At 36.0% G+C, this 17,439-nt stretch overlaps 1 protein-coding gene across 1 annotated transcript in view; it reads left to right on the plus strand.

Moving 5' to 3' along the window:
- Positions 1-17,439, plus strand: part of ERICH3 (glutamate rich 3) — a gene marked incomplete at both ends in the record, with an annotated part of 118,885 nt that overhangs the window by 36,497 nt on the left and 64,949 nt on the right. The window contains 5 exon segments of the mRNA XM_082859163.1: positions 1,864-1,989; positions 5,645-5,716; positions 7,329-7,457; positions 12,104-12,262; positions 16,597-16,815. Coding sequence (XP_082715289.1) covers positions 1,864-1,989; positions 5,645-5,716; positions 7,329-7,457; positions 12,104-12,262; positions 16,597-16,815 — 705 coding nt within the window.

A 17,439-nucleotide genomic window follows, 5' to 3' on the forward strand; every position in this document is an offset into this window, starting at 1 on the left:
AGTAAGGGGTGTGGTTATAGAAAGTGTGACTAACGATTTTAGCTGTTTACTTTCTTAAAACACTGTGGGTTTCCTTAACTATTGTTGCCATGGTGTTGAAAGGATATGCATTGCATTTCTAATTGTTGTTTGTGTGCTTGGCACTCTGTCTGGGTAGTTCTCAGAGAGCCTGCTTTTTGTCTCCTGGGGCTTTGTTATCAGACACACCTGGCTGAAACCTGGCTCTGCCATTTACAAGACAGAATGTTCAGGAAAACACTTAACTTTCTCAGCTCCAACTTCTTCAGTTGAAGGACGATAATAAAGATAATGATACCCCGCTCTCAAGATTGTTGTAGCAATTAGAGATGTGTAATAAATTGTTGTTGTAATTGTTGTGGGTAGCATTGACACTACTTCTTCAGATAAAAGTCTGTGAGCTTCATATATAAATGGGAAGGACTTTGTATTTACTTATCAACGTCATTAACAAGCACTTATTGAACACTGATTATGTGCATGGCAACTCAAACAGGAAGGACGCAGCCCTTTCTCTAGAGCAGTTCAGATACAGTCTCTGAATCGGGAGTGTTCAGCATCGCCTGGGATCTTGTTAGAACATGCAAATTCTAGAGCCCCAGCCCAGATCTGTTGAGTCAGAAACTGTGGGGTGGGGTCCATCAGTCTTTTTCCACTTGTCTTCCAGGTGATTCTTCAGATGCTGGCTCAAGTTTAAGAACTTCTGCCCTATAGGAGCTTCCAGTCTAGTTGGGGAGATTAGATACTCCCAGAGGAGAAATATCAATGACAAGTTACTTGCTAAGGGAGGGGCAGTGCAGGAAGTTCTCAACAGTTTTTCCTGGTTGGATAGTCATGACATGATATCCCATGGACAACACATTTCAAAGACTAACTGAGTTATTCGTAATTCCAAGCACACTTTCTATAACCACACTGCTTTCTTCCATTAGAAAATGCATTCATAAAAAAGATGATCAATAATCACTCGTAGCACAACTCTAGCTGATCTCGATACTCCAATAGGTTGCAACAACAGTACTAAAAAACTAGTTATCAAAATTAAGAAATATGTGGACTTGAATTAGGTATGGAAAGAAGAGCAGGGTTTAAATAAGTGAAAAGGAAGATGAACATTCCAGGAAGGATAACATCCTCAGTTTAGGGAAGATGTAGAAAAATAGAACAAATATGCCCATAGGAAGGAATAAAAGAAAAACAAGTAAATAAAATTCAGAAACTATCACTCCTGGGACTTGCAGTGATGTCACTTGAAACCAATCTGAAATACTTTATATCTGCAGTACTGTATAATCTGAATCACAGCAAATTAAATTACATTCTGGGTTAGAGAGTGAAAGAAGAAAAGCAGTGTGAAAACAAAGTAATGAAACCAATTATTTTAAAAACAAATTGATGAGATCCTCTGTAGCTTACATGTTTTGCCCTTCAAAGTATTTCCTGTGAGATCATCAGTCCTGTGATCACTGCTCCTATTCACTGTTTCAAGGTAGCACCCCACACCTTCTTCCCCAACGTGTTCAAAAAAAGAAATGAAAAGAACACCTGGGTTCCATTAAGGGAAAATTGTTACTCTAATGAAAACCTTGTTTTAAACGTCAAGTGCACCACCTGTATGTGTTTTCATAATGATGGGTATATGAGACTGCCTTTCTCTTTTTTTTTCCTTATGAAACATTCATTAAAAGTGAAAATTTATCAGCCATAGCACTACACCTCATTAGCCTTAAAAGACGCTGCTTCCTTCTCTGTCTGATCAACTGACGGTCCATCTCTCTCTCTTAGGGAACTAACAATACATTTTCTGCTTTGTATTTCTATATATGTTTTATTTATTCATGACAGATCACAAGAAATGGGAGGATACTTTCTGAAAAGGAATACAAGCTAAATATCATGAAGAGGGATCACCAAAAATATATCCGGGAGTGCTTAGCCCAGGCTATTTTCCATAAGGTTCTTGATATGGAGGTACAAGTATTAACTATTTTCTTTACAACTGATATTTATTAATATGATAATTAATAATACTTTCTGTACCCAGAAGCAGGGGAATTCTTCCTATATTTCATTAAAAAGGAATGGAACAAGGTGACCTGAGAAATACTCTATATCTCTCTAGGTAGTGAGGAGACAAGACACTGAAGTAAGCATTTCTTCATTTCAGTTAGGGAAAAATATGGACATCATTGTATATTTTGTGATATTTAATTTAACAAATGTAGAGTTTTAATCCGTAATGGCTACTTTAAAACATACCAGCCCTCACCATCTGTACCTCAATTTCCATTTGCTAAAAAAAAAAGTGACATCTGTTTAAATATCAGTAATTCCACTGCCATGAATTATTTCGGATTTGTTATTCTTTGAAGGCTCCGAAGCTCAGCCGTATGCTAAATTTCAAGGAGCAGGCATTGAAACATCTGCTGTCCCTCCTACTTTAGGCCACGTTGGTCAGCACAGATTCACAACCCAAGTATCAACAACTGTTTTTTCAGTCTGACATGGCATTTTTAGAAGGATATCTAGCTAACTCGATAAATTATTTTAGCCTCGCTCCATGGAACTTGTAGTTTCAAGCATCAATACCGTTTTAATGTCTGTGAAAAAGCATGTCACTTCTCGGCTTGACCAAGTAGCTGTAAATCAGAAAACTTGGCTCATAAAACCATTGACCTGTGGGTGCACTAAACATTTATGACCAACTATAGAATCATCAGTAAACCAATACTAAGTGTAGTGCCACTCAAAATATTTATTATTATGCTACTATTAAATTGAGCAAGTGTTGTGCTCTCTTCGGATGTATATGATTTGTTCATTTAGGAATTCATGTTGTGATTTATGTCATGTGCATGAATTACATAGAATCATTGTTTATGGCTCCCAAATTCACTTCCTTATAAAAGTATTAGTTGGAATCCTACAACTAATGTTGAAAAAATAGTACAGCGTAAAATTAATTATACATAATTTCAAACTTAATCGGTAGGCACCAAGTTCTATCTTAGCCTTGATTCTTGAACTTTCGTTTTCCAAAATTTCCTGTAATGCACACATCATAACTGTTAAATGTGCTGTTATTAAAGAGTCTTTGTGTATTCTTAAAGTTTGGAATAAATAGCTTAGATAAATGTTAATGTGTAATATATAATTTTATATATATATAATTTAAAAATAAAATATTTCTAAATTGTTACATTTGTCTCACATTTAGTTTATGCTGATGCTGTTTACTAATGTTGTTGTATTACTATTCACATATTCATTCATGCAATAAACATTAACTGCAAGCTTACCATGTACCAGTATGGGGCTACGTGATGTAGCTGTGAGATATAATTTTTTTAAAAATGCTGTAGAAAGTGATCAAATGCTAGAAGAGAGGAACAAATAGACTGAGCTCAGAAAAGAAGGGAATGATGACTTGCCTCTGTGAGAGTCAGAGGAAGCTGAACAGAGGTCCTGCTTTTTGAACTGAACCTGGAGGACTCAATGAAACTTGACATGAAAAGATAAGCAAGGCATTCCAGAGAGTGAAGACAGCAGGTGTGAAGTTACAGAGGTGTGAGGGGACATTGTGGATGGAAAGGAAAGCTCACTGAGGCCAGACTACACTGTGAGTTGGTTGAAAGACTGGCAGGAAGTGACACTCTCCAATAAGTTGGGGCCCTGTTTCTGGAGGCCTTCAATTCCCAGCTAGGTTTGCAGTGTAGGTGATGAAACGATGAAACATTTTTCAGCACGGAGTGAAATAAATGAGCAGAGCTGTTTTAGAAAGATGATGTTGCTAAAAATGTGGAAGATGGATTAATGAGCTGGAAAAGATTGGAGGTGGGAGGTCAGCTAGGAAGCTGTTGCCAGAGGGTGTGGGCTAACAGCAGTAGTGGACATACTGGGGCAATGCCGCTGCCCACAGGGATCTGGAACAGGGAGAGAGACCGACACTGCCTGGATGAGGAACGGGGAAGAAGACACCCAGGGCCACTCTGAGGTTTCTAGCTTCGTGGTATGTGCGTTGCAGGAAATTGGGAAGAACAACATGGGCAAGATAAGAACCTTCAAACAGTGGGAAAACCTGATAGAGTGGTGTCCTGGAAGCCAGGGCGGTCTCAAGCTGCAGAATGGTTCAATAAGATGACTACTGGGTTTTTATGAAAAAAAAAAAAAAAAAAAAGCCAAACAGGAAGTTAGTGTCAGATAGACCAAGATTCAAATTACAGTTCCACCACTGACTAGATGTATGACCTGGGGCAAGTTCACGACCCTCTGCTTCAGTTTCTTCATTTGTAAAATGAGACTGCTTAGCAATTGGAATTGTTCAAGAAGAGATGATGCACTTTCCCAGCACACAGATACGCACGTAATGTGAGCTTGACCAATAAAATTGTGTTTCTGTGCAGTTCTGCATCCTACTTTTATCAGCATTACATGTATTTTCCATTTTTTAAACAAAATCTAAAGACTGAATAATATCCCATTGTATATATGTACCACATCTTTATCCGTTCATCCGTCGGTGGACCTTTAGCTTGCTTCCATGTGTTGGCTATTGTGAAAACTGCTGCAATGAACATGAGATTGTTGAAATTTCAATTCTTGAATATATACCCAGGAGTGCAATTGATGGATCATAGGGTAGTTCTAATTTTGATTTTTTTAGGAACCACCGTGCCGTTTTCCACAGTGGATGCACCAATTTACATTCCCAACATCAATGTGCAAGGTTTCCCTTTTCTCCACATCCAACTTATATGAGGAATGTAAACTAGTCAAACTCATAGAGGTAGAGGGTGTAATGGTGGTTGCCAGGGCCTGGGGGAGAGGAAAATGAGGAGGTATTACTCAACGGGGATAAGTTTCAGTTATGCAAGATGAATAAGCCCTAGAGATCTACTATATAGATCTATTGCCTATAGTTAACAGTACTGTGTCATACACTTAAAAATTTGCTAAGAGGATAGATCTTAAGTGTTCTTATCACAAACTAATAATAATAAAGAAGGTGGGAGGAAACCTTTAGATGTGATGGATATGTTTATGACATAGATTGTAGTTGAGAGTTTCACAGGTATATACTTATCTCCAAAGTCATCAAGTTATACACATTAAATATGTACAACTTTTTGTATGTCAATCATACCTCAGTAAAGTGCTTTAAAATAAAACAAAACAAAAAAACCCCCAAATCTTTAGGAACCTTATTTTAATAATTATATTCTATTCCATTATATGGATGCAACAAAAACTTAAACCATTCTCTTTAAAGTTTATGTTGCTCCTGAATTTTTGCTTTGAAGGAGAAAGAAAACAACCTTTCAGACAACATATTTGTGCATAAAACATTTTTTTTTATTATTCAGACTTCTCCTTAAGTTTAGAAATGAAAGTTATGGGTTACAGAGTAGGAACACTTTTAACTGCCTAATGTATGTTAGGAATTGGCTTTCCAAAGAGTTGTACCAATTTGTATTCCCACTTGCACACTTATGCAGGTGATTCTTCTCCATCTCAATGACAAGAGGGGTAAATGAGAATACAGTTAGATAGTGGGATTATTTTCCTCTAAAAATTTCTTTGCTACAATTGATATGATTCTTTCCTCCACTCTTTCCTGTGTGCTTAGCGTTACCATCAGCTTGAAATTAGAAAGAAACTGGAGACATTAGCTAGGAAGGAGCGAATTCAGAGATTTAAGGTAAGGAGCTACATAACTCTTTTACTTCATAATATTATTTCATGATTTTGAAGGCCAATGGTATTATTATTGAAGTGGCTTGGGGGCACTTTATTTTGGGGTAACTCATAACTGAGGTCAAATGATCGTTCCACCAGGCTTAAACCTTGGCCACTATTATTACAGAAGATCATGACAAAATAGGAGCTGGTGTGCAAGAGAAACTGTATAAGGCACAAGTCATTGTAAGAAAAACTTGAAACCGTTCTTCTCAAGTTTGAAATTTTGCTTTTGTATTTTCTTGATTGATTTGTGATAGAGGCCAAAAGATTTGTTTGTCATAAAAGGTAAAAATAGATGGTGCTATTCCCAATGGGATGGAAAATGGGGCATTTTAAGAATTATCCAATGGCACATTTTCATGTGAATGTGACCCTTGAAAATATATGGTAGGAAAGATCTACGTTAGCAAACAAAAGCTTAAGATTTAGACATTTTGTGAAGGCATTTTAAAATTCGTTGTTTTTTACTTTGCATTTGATAGTTCATCTTTGCAGTCAACTTAGAAGATGTGTAAATTTAAATCAAGAGATGAGAGATTCAATTAGGCATGCTTGAAAGGTTTCAGTTCAGGTTGGCAGTTTTACTCAATTTCTTGAGCCATTCAAACCCACGTGTTGTTCTTCATTTTCAGGGTATTACAAATGTGGGGCTTAAGACACATTTCACAAACTGATGAATATTCGTAAAGCTTCTGTGGAATAACTCGCCATAGGAAACAGTAATTTTCCCTCTTGTCTGATAGACTCAAATCTATTTTATCTTAGTCAAAACATACTCTTATTACAAAAGTGTTGTTAAATAACAGACAATAAGTCAGTTTTTCAAAATCAGAAAAGTTGGTGTGTAGAGATTTGTGGTTAAGTCAACTTTACCAATAGTGTCCTATATCGAGGACTGATAGATTCTATAATTTAACTGCCGAAATGTTGATCGAAAAAATAGTTACTGGAGAATGGTTCCTGAAACAGTGTTCTATTCACTCTCGTCCAGATTGCCAGACATACTAACCAGATACATGGGCACATTTTAGCACTGGCAGAAATTCCTGATAGACACTTCATTTCCTCTGTACGGTTTTTATTCATAACATTTTCACCTATAGCTACACTTGGCGAAAGACCTATATTTTAGGTCCCCCATATGTAATATATAACCCTTTGCTTATGGCATTATTTAATAATTTTTTAAGGCAGAAAAATAATACTTTCTGGTAGTCTCTACTGATCAGAGTAGTGAGGAACATTGTGCTTCTTGTAATGATCTGCTTAAAGCAGATTAATAAATATTATTGCTGAAACTAAGGATACACTGCATCTCTAGCTGTTACTGTGAGCACAGCTATTTCTTTGGATAAAGCATACTCAATTTCCTGCCTTTCACTACCACACCCAAGTCCCCAGTACAGCTGTGGAAACATCTCCTGATTATCATGATGGTCCTCGGAGGGAGTACTTTTGAAAAGAATGAGAAAGAACTTCTCTAGTCATATAACACCTCTTATCTGGCAGGCACTAACGTAACCTAGATTACTAATTATGCTTCGGTTTGTTAAATCACTTTCTTATTCTAGGGAGAGCACGCAGGATGGACTATAGGAAATAACATGCCAATCCTGTCTCCCCACCCCCCAGTTGGCCCCAAGACTAATCATGGCCATAGTGTTCTGGTTGATGAAGGACATTCCAGTCCAGTAACACTGGTGAGTCACGTTAATAACACTCTGACCTGCACCATGCCAACTAATTAATTCATGATTTTGTATTACTCTCAGAAAGAACGTTCTCTGGGTACATGGTTGTATCATCTTGGGAATCCTACTGAGTAAAAACATAATCTTGTATCCATTCAACTCTGTCTTTACTGGTTGTCCCGCCTTCATTCAATATCACCCCTGTCAAATCCATTTTGTTACTGCTGGATTAGTTTTCTTAAAGTGCAGATTACTTATGTTACTTACATGCCCAAATACCTTCACTGGCGCTGTGTCACCTATAGAAAAGCCCAGACTCTTGCACCTGACATTTAAGACCCCAAGCCACATGACATCAATTTGGCTATCCTAATACTTTTCCCCACGATTACCCTTTAGCACCCTACAATGCAGCACAACTGAACCATTGGTTGTTCCATGCATGTTCTATATTTTCTGACCTCTGGATTTTTTTCTTGCTGTTTCCTCTACTCTTACCTTATCTTAAAGCTTCTTTATGCATACAAATTCAATGGTACTGCACAACGTGTCGGGCCAGATACTTACATCTGAGCTTCTTTTATCAAAAGTATATGCACACAGTCTAAGATAAAAATAATTAAATGTACAGAAATTATGTTTAAAGAAATCGCACACTGACATTTCATTCCACTTCGATTCATTTATAACCTAGGAGTGGTATTTGCTTGAAGGAACATAAGGTAGCTTGAAACAATATAGATACAGGAAAAGATTTGCAAAATATTTCCTGGCGGTTGATGGTTTCAGCTTTAAATGAATTGATTTGATGACATCTTTATTCTGGCTTTGTGTGGTCTCATGTATTTCCTTGTTAGCATGAACATTTTTTTGGATTCCACAATATTTGTAGAGGAATTGCAACACTTTCACAGATTATTGAAGTAGGTTCATCACATATAGTGTTAAGCTTTGACATTTTCAAAAGGTAAATATGTTTTGACATTTCTCGATGAACATTTCTCGATGGTTGCTTTTCAAGTTATGAAAAGCAACCATCTTCCCTTTGTTGTTATCATATTTCCAGGCTTCATTTAAATGTATATGTACACAAATAATTCTTTTATTGGGTGGCAAATTCACTAGACTCTCAAAAGCTTATCCTGGGTGAAACAAAAGAAACAAGGGCCATTTTCTATCTTCCTACCTGTTTCAGGGAGGAAAAACCCTTGAAAGTCTTTCTTTTCAATTTTCCAGCTGAACAGCCTCAATAAGTAGTTTATGATACATCCAGGAGATGTTAATGTGGCAGGAGTGAGAAAGTAATTTAAAAATTACAGGAACCACTGACACCAGCACTTTAGCAGCCTTTCTATCTGGTAAGCCAGGATTCTTCACTTGATCACCCCCTGCGGTGCTGCTGCCTCATAGAGGATACCTATTGTGATCTTGGAATTGCAGTTCCCATGTTACAGAAATTCAAGTCCTTCTTTTTTGTTTTCCTAACTTGGTTACATATCCTCCGAATTGGATTCCTGACCTCCAGGTGCCATTGGAATAAAGATAATAATCCTTTTGGGATATTGCCATCCATTTTTCTCTTTAAATTTTCTTGAGTGAATAAGGAGAGCATACGGTGAATAGTTACTTCACTTGGTCACCAATTGCACCTAAACTTTCAAAATAGCATGTAGGCTTTTAGCTGCACCATGCCATTAAAACTGTGGAAGTTATTCAACTAATTTTGTACATGCTTGGAAAATTCACCCCCAGAGATCTTCTAAGAATTAGAAATGCTCAGCTAAGCTGTGTAATCACCAGGTAGTCAATTTCAATTCACATTCAGGTACAGTTTTGAAAATGTTAAGCTACAATGCCATATATATTCCAAGAAAATATATTGCGAACAGTTTAAAATATAGCAAATTTAAGGTGGCTCCTGATGTGAACTACAACAGTTTGTAGTTCACAGCTGTTAGTTGAACGGCACAGATTTGTTTTTAGAGATACATGTAATCGGTTAAACATTTGACTGCCACATTCATCTAACTGAATGCAAATGTGGGGAAGTAACATCTAGCGCACAGCAGCCAATAGATCATGTTCTAGTTTAGAGTAACCTGCTTTCCAAGTCCTACGTTCAATGTTTTTGTGTTCAGTTGGATTTTTTGACAGGAGTGGGTTTTAAGGCATATTTGTTTTACAGAGGTCAAAAGAATTCTTTTGCATGATCTGATCCCTTTGTTCAGAAAACTTCTAGTCTGATTTCTTTTTGTGGATTTTAAGACTTTTCACCTTTTGGCTCATAGAGGCTTATGTCTTTTTTCTTTAAACCAAACGCTGCTTTAGTCAGTCCACTTGGCTTCTTGTCTAGGTTTGTATGCGGAGACCAAAATAACGACTTTAACGTAAGGATGCGCTCCCCGCCTCAACACACACGCATGAGTCTCAGCTCCTGCACCATCTCTACTCTATGAGGCATCAAAAGCTCAGACTCCTTTTGTGTCATTGATCTGACAAATTTAGTGTGTTGCCTTCATCCACGTATACCAAGATGGTATATACATCACCGTGTGGCTCTTCCAGCCAGAGAGAAGGGGATAAGGGGAAAGTGAAGACACATTTCTTCTTTCTAAGGGCATGATCTGGAAGTTTCATATAGCACTTCTGCTCACATCTTACTGACCCAAACTGAGGCATACATCTATATGGAGTTTCAAGAGACGCTGGGAAATACAGTCTTTATTTGTGATAGGCATGTTCCCTAATAAATATTCTATTACATGAAGAAAGGAAAACAGATATTGGGGAATAGTCTCTTTGCTCCCCTTCCCATGTCTGGCTCACAACTGGCTCTTCTTACTTGGATGTTCAAATTTACCATTCCTCTTTTCTCCTTATCATTTTCTTCTTTTGCTCATTCATTTGGATAAAATGTAATTACTTTTGTGAAACTTTAATTTTTACTAGTCTCATTGGCTTATTCCAAATAACTTTTAGTTTTAAGTTCTATTAGTTTTCAGGTATTTTGTTGTTATTGTCTCTTTGGCAGTATTTGTGTGGTTCATTTGAAACTAATTGTCTCGTGTTGCCATTAGATGTTAAAAATTACTTTTTCATCTCACAGTGACTAGAGTTGGAATTCAATAAGTGTTAACTTAACAAAATCAGAGTTTTGGCAACATATAACATGCTTGTCAAGATGGCGCTAAGACCAACTTTTGGTTGGTGGGAATTGCCCTATCCCCATTTTTTATGTATTTATACAACACTTTTCCAGAGTTGAATATTTGTTGTCACCATTACACCATGAGTCAATGTAATAAATCTTATTCATTAATCATTTATATACTGTTGTTCTCATACCCTCTTACCCAAATTTGCATGTATTATTCTTAACAGGTTTTCTACTGTTTTATTGTAATAGAACAACTAGGCCAAACATCTTGTTTTTTCCATTTTTGAAACATTGCTGATCTTTATTGCAATGTTCTGTCAGTGCTCCAAAAGACACATCTAATACTCTGAACCGGCACTTTTGGTTTTCTCTGTAGTACATTCTTGATTAGAAAATGCATCCGTCAGGGTCTCAGCAGGAAACAGATGGCTCACACAAATAGGGTAATTAGGAAGGGTTTAATAAAGAAACTATTTAGAAAGATGCAGGTGGGGTTAAGGAAAACCAGCTGGGGATGTAAAGCAGGCTGGGGTGAATACAATGGGAAACCACACCACATAGGCTTAGGGGGAAAGAGAGGACTTGGATACCAGAACCAGCTGGCAGCTTCTGGAAGAGGACTTCCTGATAGGAGCTGTGGACTTTGTTGGAGGGACCCAGCTGGCCCATCATAACCTTGGTTGGGAAGGGTCCAGGAGCTTTAAGACCCCAGTCTCCTTCCCTCCTGTCTTTTGATCTCCTGCCAGTGTCTTTCATTGGCCAAATCCAACTGGAATCCTGAGGTTAGTTGACGTAGTCCATAAAGAAATAACTCCCAGCAGCCAGAGCAGAACAGAGGAGACAGAGAAGAGGGGCAAATGGAAACTATCCAGCCTGGAAAACGTCTCCATTTTGACAGTGTTTTCCAAAGTTGCCAGTTACAATTTTTCAGTTTTGTTTTCCTGGTATTTCAAGGAAGAGGTTGAATAAATGGTAATGCATTAGAAGTAAGTACTTGTCTTCCCTCTTTTTGAATTGTATTGTCTGCTTTTACTTCAGCACCAATCTGAAGACCTAAAGGACTCGTACTAGAGTTGATGTTGAAAACATTTAAACAGGAATGAGTTCATTTTAATCATAGGCCCTTAGATGTCTAAATTAGGAACATTATTCAACTTAACATTTAATTGAACAAAGCCATTCAATGTACAGCATCAGTTAGGTATTGTAAGCGAGTTCACAGTGTGAATAAAATACAGGAACCTAACAGAGAACATCTCCTTTATCCAAAATACTCTACAATTGCGGCAGTTAGGTGTGTAGAGGACTTCCACACCATATGTTTTAACAAATACGGTGGGTCATAAGAGTATGTATAATGGAAGGACATAATTAAAGGTTAATCTGTTCAGTAAAAAGGCACCATTAATTAGTCTAGGCAATTTGTTGAGCTATTAATTTGTCCTGGAAACATGTCAAGATACTAATTTAAATGGAATTTTTTTCCCTAATTGTCTAGACAGCCCCTCGACCATACACTGCCCCAGGAAATATGCAGCCTCCAATTCGATTACAACCTCTTCCCAGTAATCCTGCAGTAGGAACTGCTCCAAAGGTAACTTCGGGGTCCAGATCAAAAACCTCATTGCTGGAAAATGAAGCTCCATTTCCCATTGGGGTAAATGCTTTTTCTTCACAGTCTTTAAGATGCTAGATTCAATTAATCTATTTAGTGAAATATATATTGTGCACTTATTAAGCACTTGCCATGTAAGTCTGTTTAATTATTTCTTACTTTAATTGGAAGGCCTATAATTTCTGTGTTTTGGGGCAAAAGAGTAAGGAATAGATTTGTAATAATTTAAGATGATCTCTCATGAATTTGAAAGGTTGTGTGAAAAACAAAGAGGAACTTTTTATAGCTAGATATGACTTCTATCAGAATAGACCAAGTTTTGACTGCTTCCAAATTTTAAATGCATGAAACCTAGAAAATGAAACTTTCCAAGAATAGGTTTGCATTTGCATGCCGACTTACTTTACCATCAGTGTATGAAATTGCTTCAAGTTTGACTCTGGAGAAGGTTGGATATAGAAGGAAAAGAATGTCCATCTTTAAAAATATCCTGAATTAATCACACACAGAAGCTTGACTATGCTTCCTTTTCAAGGTTATATCTCAGGTAATTTTCACTTATTTTAATAGAGCACAGGAAGGAGGTATGGTAGCCATAAAATATGAGTTACTTAAAAGGGAAGGATAATTGGGACATTTAGTAATTAGGGAAGGTATTGTTTGCATTTTTAAGACCAAGAAGAAACATTTGCCAGCTTAAGATAGAATCTGTGTTATGAGTACAATTGTAATTATGCTCAAATGGGTGAATTTAGCTCCATTAATTATTAGGAAACATATGACATATGAAATTAAGATATTTTAATCTAAAGCTGACAGATGACCTTGACACTAAGAAATTAATTCAGACAGATAAATTATTGTTTTTCACATTAAAAGTACAAAAATAACCCTAAAATGATAAATAATATTTAAATCCATTTAATATGCTTTTCACCTTGTGAAGCATTTTTCACAAACCTTACTTAACTTAATAGTAGTTTCTTGGAAAGAAGGAGAAATTAAACCAAAAGTGGTAGCATTTTGTCTGGGACGACTGCTTAGAGCTAGGCGGGAACTAATTGGGTCATAAGCCAATTAGGTTGACACTTTCTTGGATCTGGTCTCCACTTTAAATGTCCAGAGATTTCCCATTTCAAGCTAGTGTCCAGGAATAGTCAGATCCCGAGAGATTGTCTCAAGCTAACTAAAATAACACATGACAAGCCCATTTTTTCTCACTATAGTAAATCAAAATAGGGAATCAAATCATAATTAGGGACCATTAATTCATCAGATAACAATTAAATCAAAGCTTGTAGGAGCAGTACATTTTCCCCTTATAGGCAGACCTACATGGGAAGCCAGATCACAATGAGAAGGTTGCCTGGTGAGTATGGAATCAGAATGAGGGAATATGGTAGAATGGAATGTTAATGGCATCAGGTCATCTTAGCTTGATGCATCTGTCTCCTCTTAGGAATGGGCTTGGCAAAGGTACCAGAAAGCTCAAAGGTCTTTGGCTAAAGCCCTCTATATCCTCCAGGGATAACTTTGCCTTTAGGACCGGAAATATTCAAAGCCCAATGGATTTCCTGTCCCTTAGTTAGTACTCAGATGGGCACTTTCCACATTTGCCAAGGTGATTTTATTCTTTTCTAAGTTCCTATATCTATTAACTCTTTTCGATCGGACCCATCTTTATGTTAGATATGTGAACACTGTCAATCAGGTAATATTTAATTTTTTCTGACTAGCGAACGATTTTTCTTTTAGGTGATTTTCCAAACCTGCTCTGAGCCACTGGGTAGATTTATTAATTAAATCTGCACAGGGCCTTTTAGTCTACCATTTCCAAGTTTTGGGGTGTGAGTGAGTGAGGGATTGCACTTAATGGTAGCTTACACATGCCGACAAGATTGAGATCAATTCCATGTTAATTTCAACTAGGTAAACTTACATTTTTCATCCAGTGGAATTTATTGGGCACTTACTATGGACTGGGTCCTGCTCTAGGCATTGGTGATATATCAACCATCAAAGCAGACAAAATTCTCTAACTTTTTGCAGCTTATACTGTGATGTACATAGGCAAAATATACTGCCAGGAAGGACATGCAATTCTTTCAATGGCATTGATGACGAAAATTACTTAATATAAAATCAGACAAGAAATTCCTAAAGAATAATAGTCTGCATGATTGCGGAGTATGTAGTAAGCACCCACTAAAAGAGTAAAAGATATGCATGGGGGAATTGTTTGAAGGTGCAACAGACTTAAGCAGGTTGAATTTTCTAAGTATCAGGGGTGAGGAGCTTTGATTTAGGCAAAAGCAATTTGGTCAAAACAGACTGGCTGAGATGCTACTGAGTAAAATTAATGGTGTGATTGAAAATGATTATCCTTAGAATGAGAGTTTCTTATACACTCTTGATAGGAGTAGAAATTGGTACAACTATTTCTGAAGGCAATATGGGAATATCTATTAACATTTTAAATGAACATACTCAAGCATTTTAGCATATTGAAATTTATCCTAGGAACACACATGCATGTGGAAAGAAACAGATTCAGGAATATTTAGTATTGTAATATTTGCAATAGTGAACATTTGGAAGACACCTAAGAATTTATTGTTTAAAAATTTTATGGCATATTAAAGTATATTAAAAAATAAGGTAAATTATTTATACTGGCATGGGAAGATGTCCAAGATACTTTGGGCTAAGAAAAAGCAAGGTAAGGAGCAGAAGGTTAATTTTTAAAATTTACTAAACCATTTCCAAATAAGGTATGCCATTGATTGATAACTACTTAAAAATTAAAAGATAACCCCCAGGCCCCAAAAGTTTTGGATTCATTGATTTTATTGTTTTATTATGTTGTTTTCACTTCTTTAATTTATATTTGTTATTACGATGTCAATGCACACCATCACAGAAAAATTGGAAAATATAAGAAAAGAAAAATGAGAGCATAAATAATACCTGCAATGTCAAGCATTCTAACAATTCTAAACCCCTTGGTGAATATCTATTTAAATTCCTTTCTCTTCACATAAATGTTGTTTTCAATCAAAATACGGCGTATACATGCTTTTCTTTAAACTGCTTTTGTTTATTCAGCAATGAGAATGTTTGGGGAATGACTTTCCTTTCGTAAAAATAACTTTTCACAATTTAAGCATCTCAAAATAAAGAATAAATTGGCTGAAAATGAATTTAAAACAATACCAAATAAATTGGTAAAAAATGGATAAAAATGATTAAAGATACTTTAAAGTTTGGGAAACTACCTCAGATATACAAAAATTATCAATATGTGAAAGTTCAGAGGCTCAAATATACCTGAAACATAAAGTTTTTGTTTATACGTTAGGTGCTTTTAATCATTAAGGTAATACATGTTGACTAAACTTATATGCCCTCACCACCCCCCAATGATTCAAATCCACAAAGGCAACCCTGTGTTCCGAGTCTTCCAGTCATCCCTGATTTTATCAAAATCCACATATAAATTATTTAAAAGAAATGTAAGATCACACTGCATGGACCTTTTTATGTCAGGACTCTGGACAAATAGACTAACACTATTCTTTTTAAAGCCTGATGAGAATCTATTATCAGAACAAAGCAAAATTTAGTTAAATATCCTCCTACTGATGGACTTAGTGGTTCAACTAAACTTTTCTTTTTCTTTTCTTTTTTTCATGGAAAGGCATTTTATTTTAAATATAGCAGCATGGGCATGTCAATCCCAAACTGATCAACTAAATTTTTTAGACATATGTGTGTGTGCATGTGTGTGTTTGTGTGTATCCTTATACACATTTACATAAGTGTACTTGTGTAGTTATCTGGGTGAAATTTATTCCCACAAGTTGAATTTCTAGGAGAAAATAAGCTGAATAGAGACTTTGGGTCAGAGTCTGGGGTTTTGGTTCCTTGAAACCATATTATCAAGGAATGTTATAACACCTGGGTGGGTGAAATCAGTGTAAAAAATGTGCAAATACCCTATCGTTAAGTGAACTATCCAATCCTATCTCAAAGTATAACACTTCAAACTTCTTGATTTTAAATTGTTTAATTGTACTGGGTCCCCATAGATTTAATGGATTGTTGAGGGAAAATCCCCAAAATACTATAAAAATGCCATCACTGTATGTTTGGTTTAAAAAATATACTTAAATAAGGTTAGAAATCCATGAAAATTTAATTTGCTATGGGTACTACAAAATGCCATTTTTCAACAGATTGAAGTGTTTTAAGTTTGTCTATTGATATCAGTTGTGTTTGCACACGATGTCAATCATACAGTCTTGTCTTTAATTTTGGGTTATGTTGGGTCACCACTTCTACTTCACTTGTTCTTATGTCATGAAATGTGATTACAGGGCAAGAAGGCAATGATGAAGTTCAGGAACTCCATGGACAATTCACAGGGAATGAATCAATATCGATTTCCAAAGATTAACCGTTACATGATGCCTATTCCTCCTCCACTTCCTCCCCCTAATGGAAAAATCACAAGGGAAAATAGACCTGAAACATGGAGAAGGAGAAGAGTTCGTCCAACCACTGCTCCAAATGGCTTAGAACCTCTCTTTACCAGGGTGATTATAGAATCAAATTTTCTTTTATTAATTTAGCACCGATTACATTGCACTATTAGATTTCTAGATGAAATCTAAGAGAATCTAGGGAAATCGAATGCAAAATGACTTGCATAAAGAAATATAATAATTTTATAAATGTAGTAATTGTAAGCTTGAATGAATCTGAAACCAAATATTTGAGTAATTCAGTTGAGTAATTTAGCATAATTGAGAAAAAAATCAAGTAAATCTTGTATTCCAATTTAGTTTGTATTATACCCATTTCCAAATCATTTATTTCCTTTAATTTGCCCATTCAATCACATGTCAGGAAGTATTTTAGCGTTTAATTTGTGAATATTCAGGGACTTAAATATATCGAAAAACACAGTGTACCATATAAAATAATTATTAACACTCACTTTTAATAATTTTGGCAAATTACCGTATAATATTTATAAATATTTTCCTTTCAGTGTTCTTAAAATATATTGTAGCTTGTTGTAATCATTCCTTAAAATACTGATAAAGAAAATAGTCCTAAGGCCAGTTATACTTTATACAGATACAGGCTAGTATGAAGGCAAAAGATCTCTTAAGTTTTGGAGTGTAAGTATACAACTAATAGCAATTATATGTAAC

This window comes from Leucopleurus acutus, assembly GCF_964270905.1.
Source record: "Leucopleurus acutus genome assembly, chromosome: 2".
In the NCBI taxonomy this organism is placed as follows: domain Eukaryota; kingdom Metazoa; phylum Chordata; class Mammalia; order Artiodactyla; family Delphinidae; genus Leucopleurus; species Leucopleurus acutus.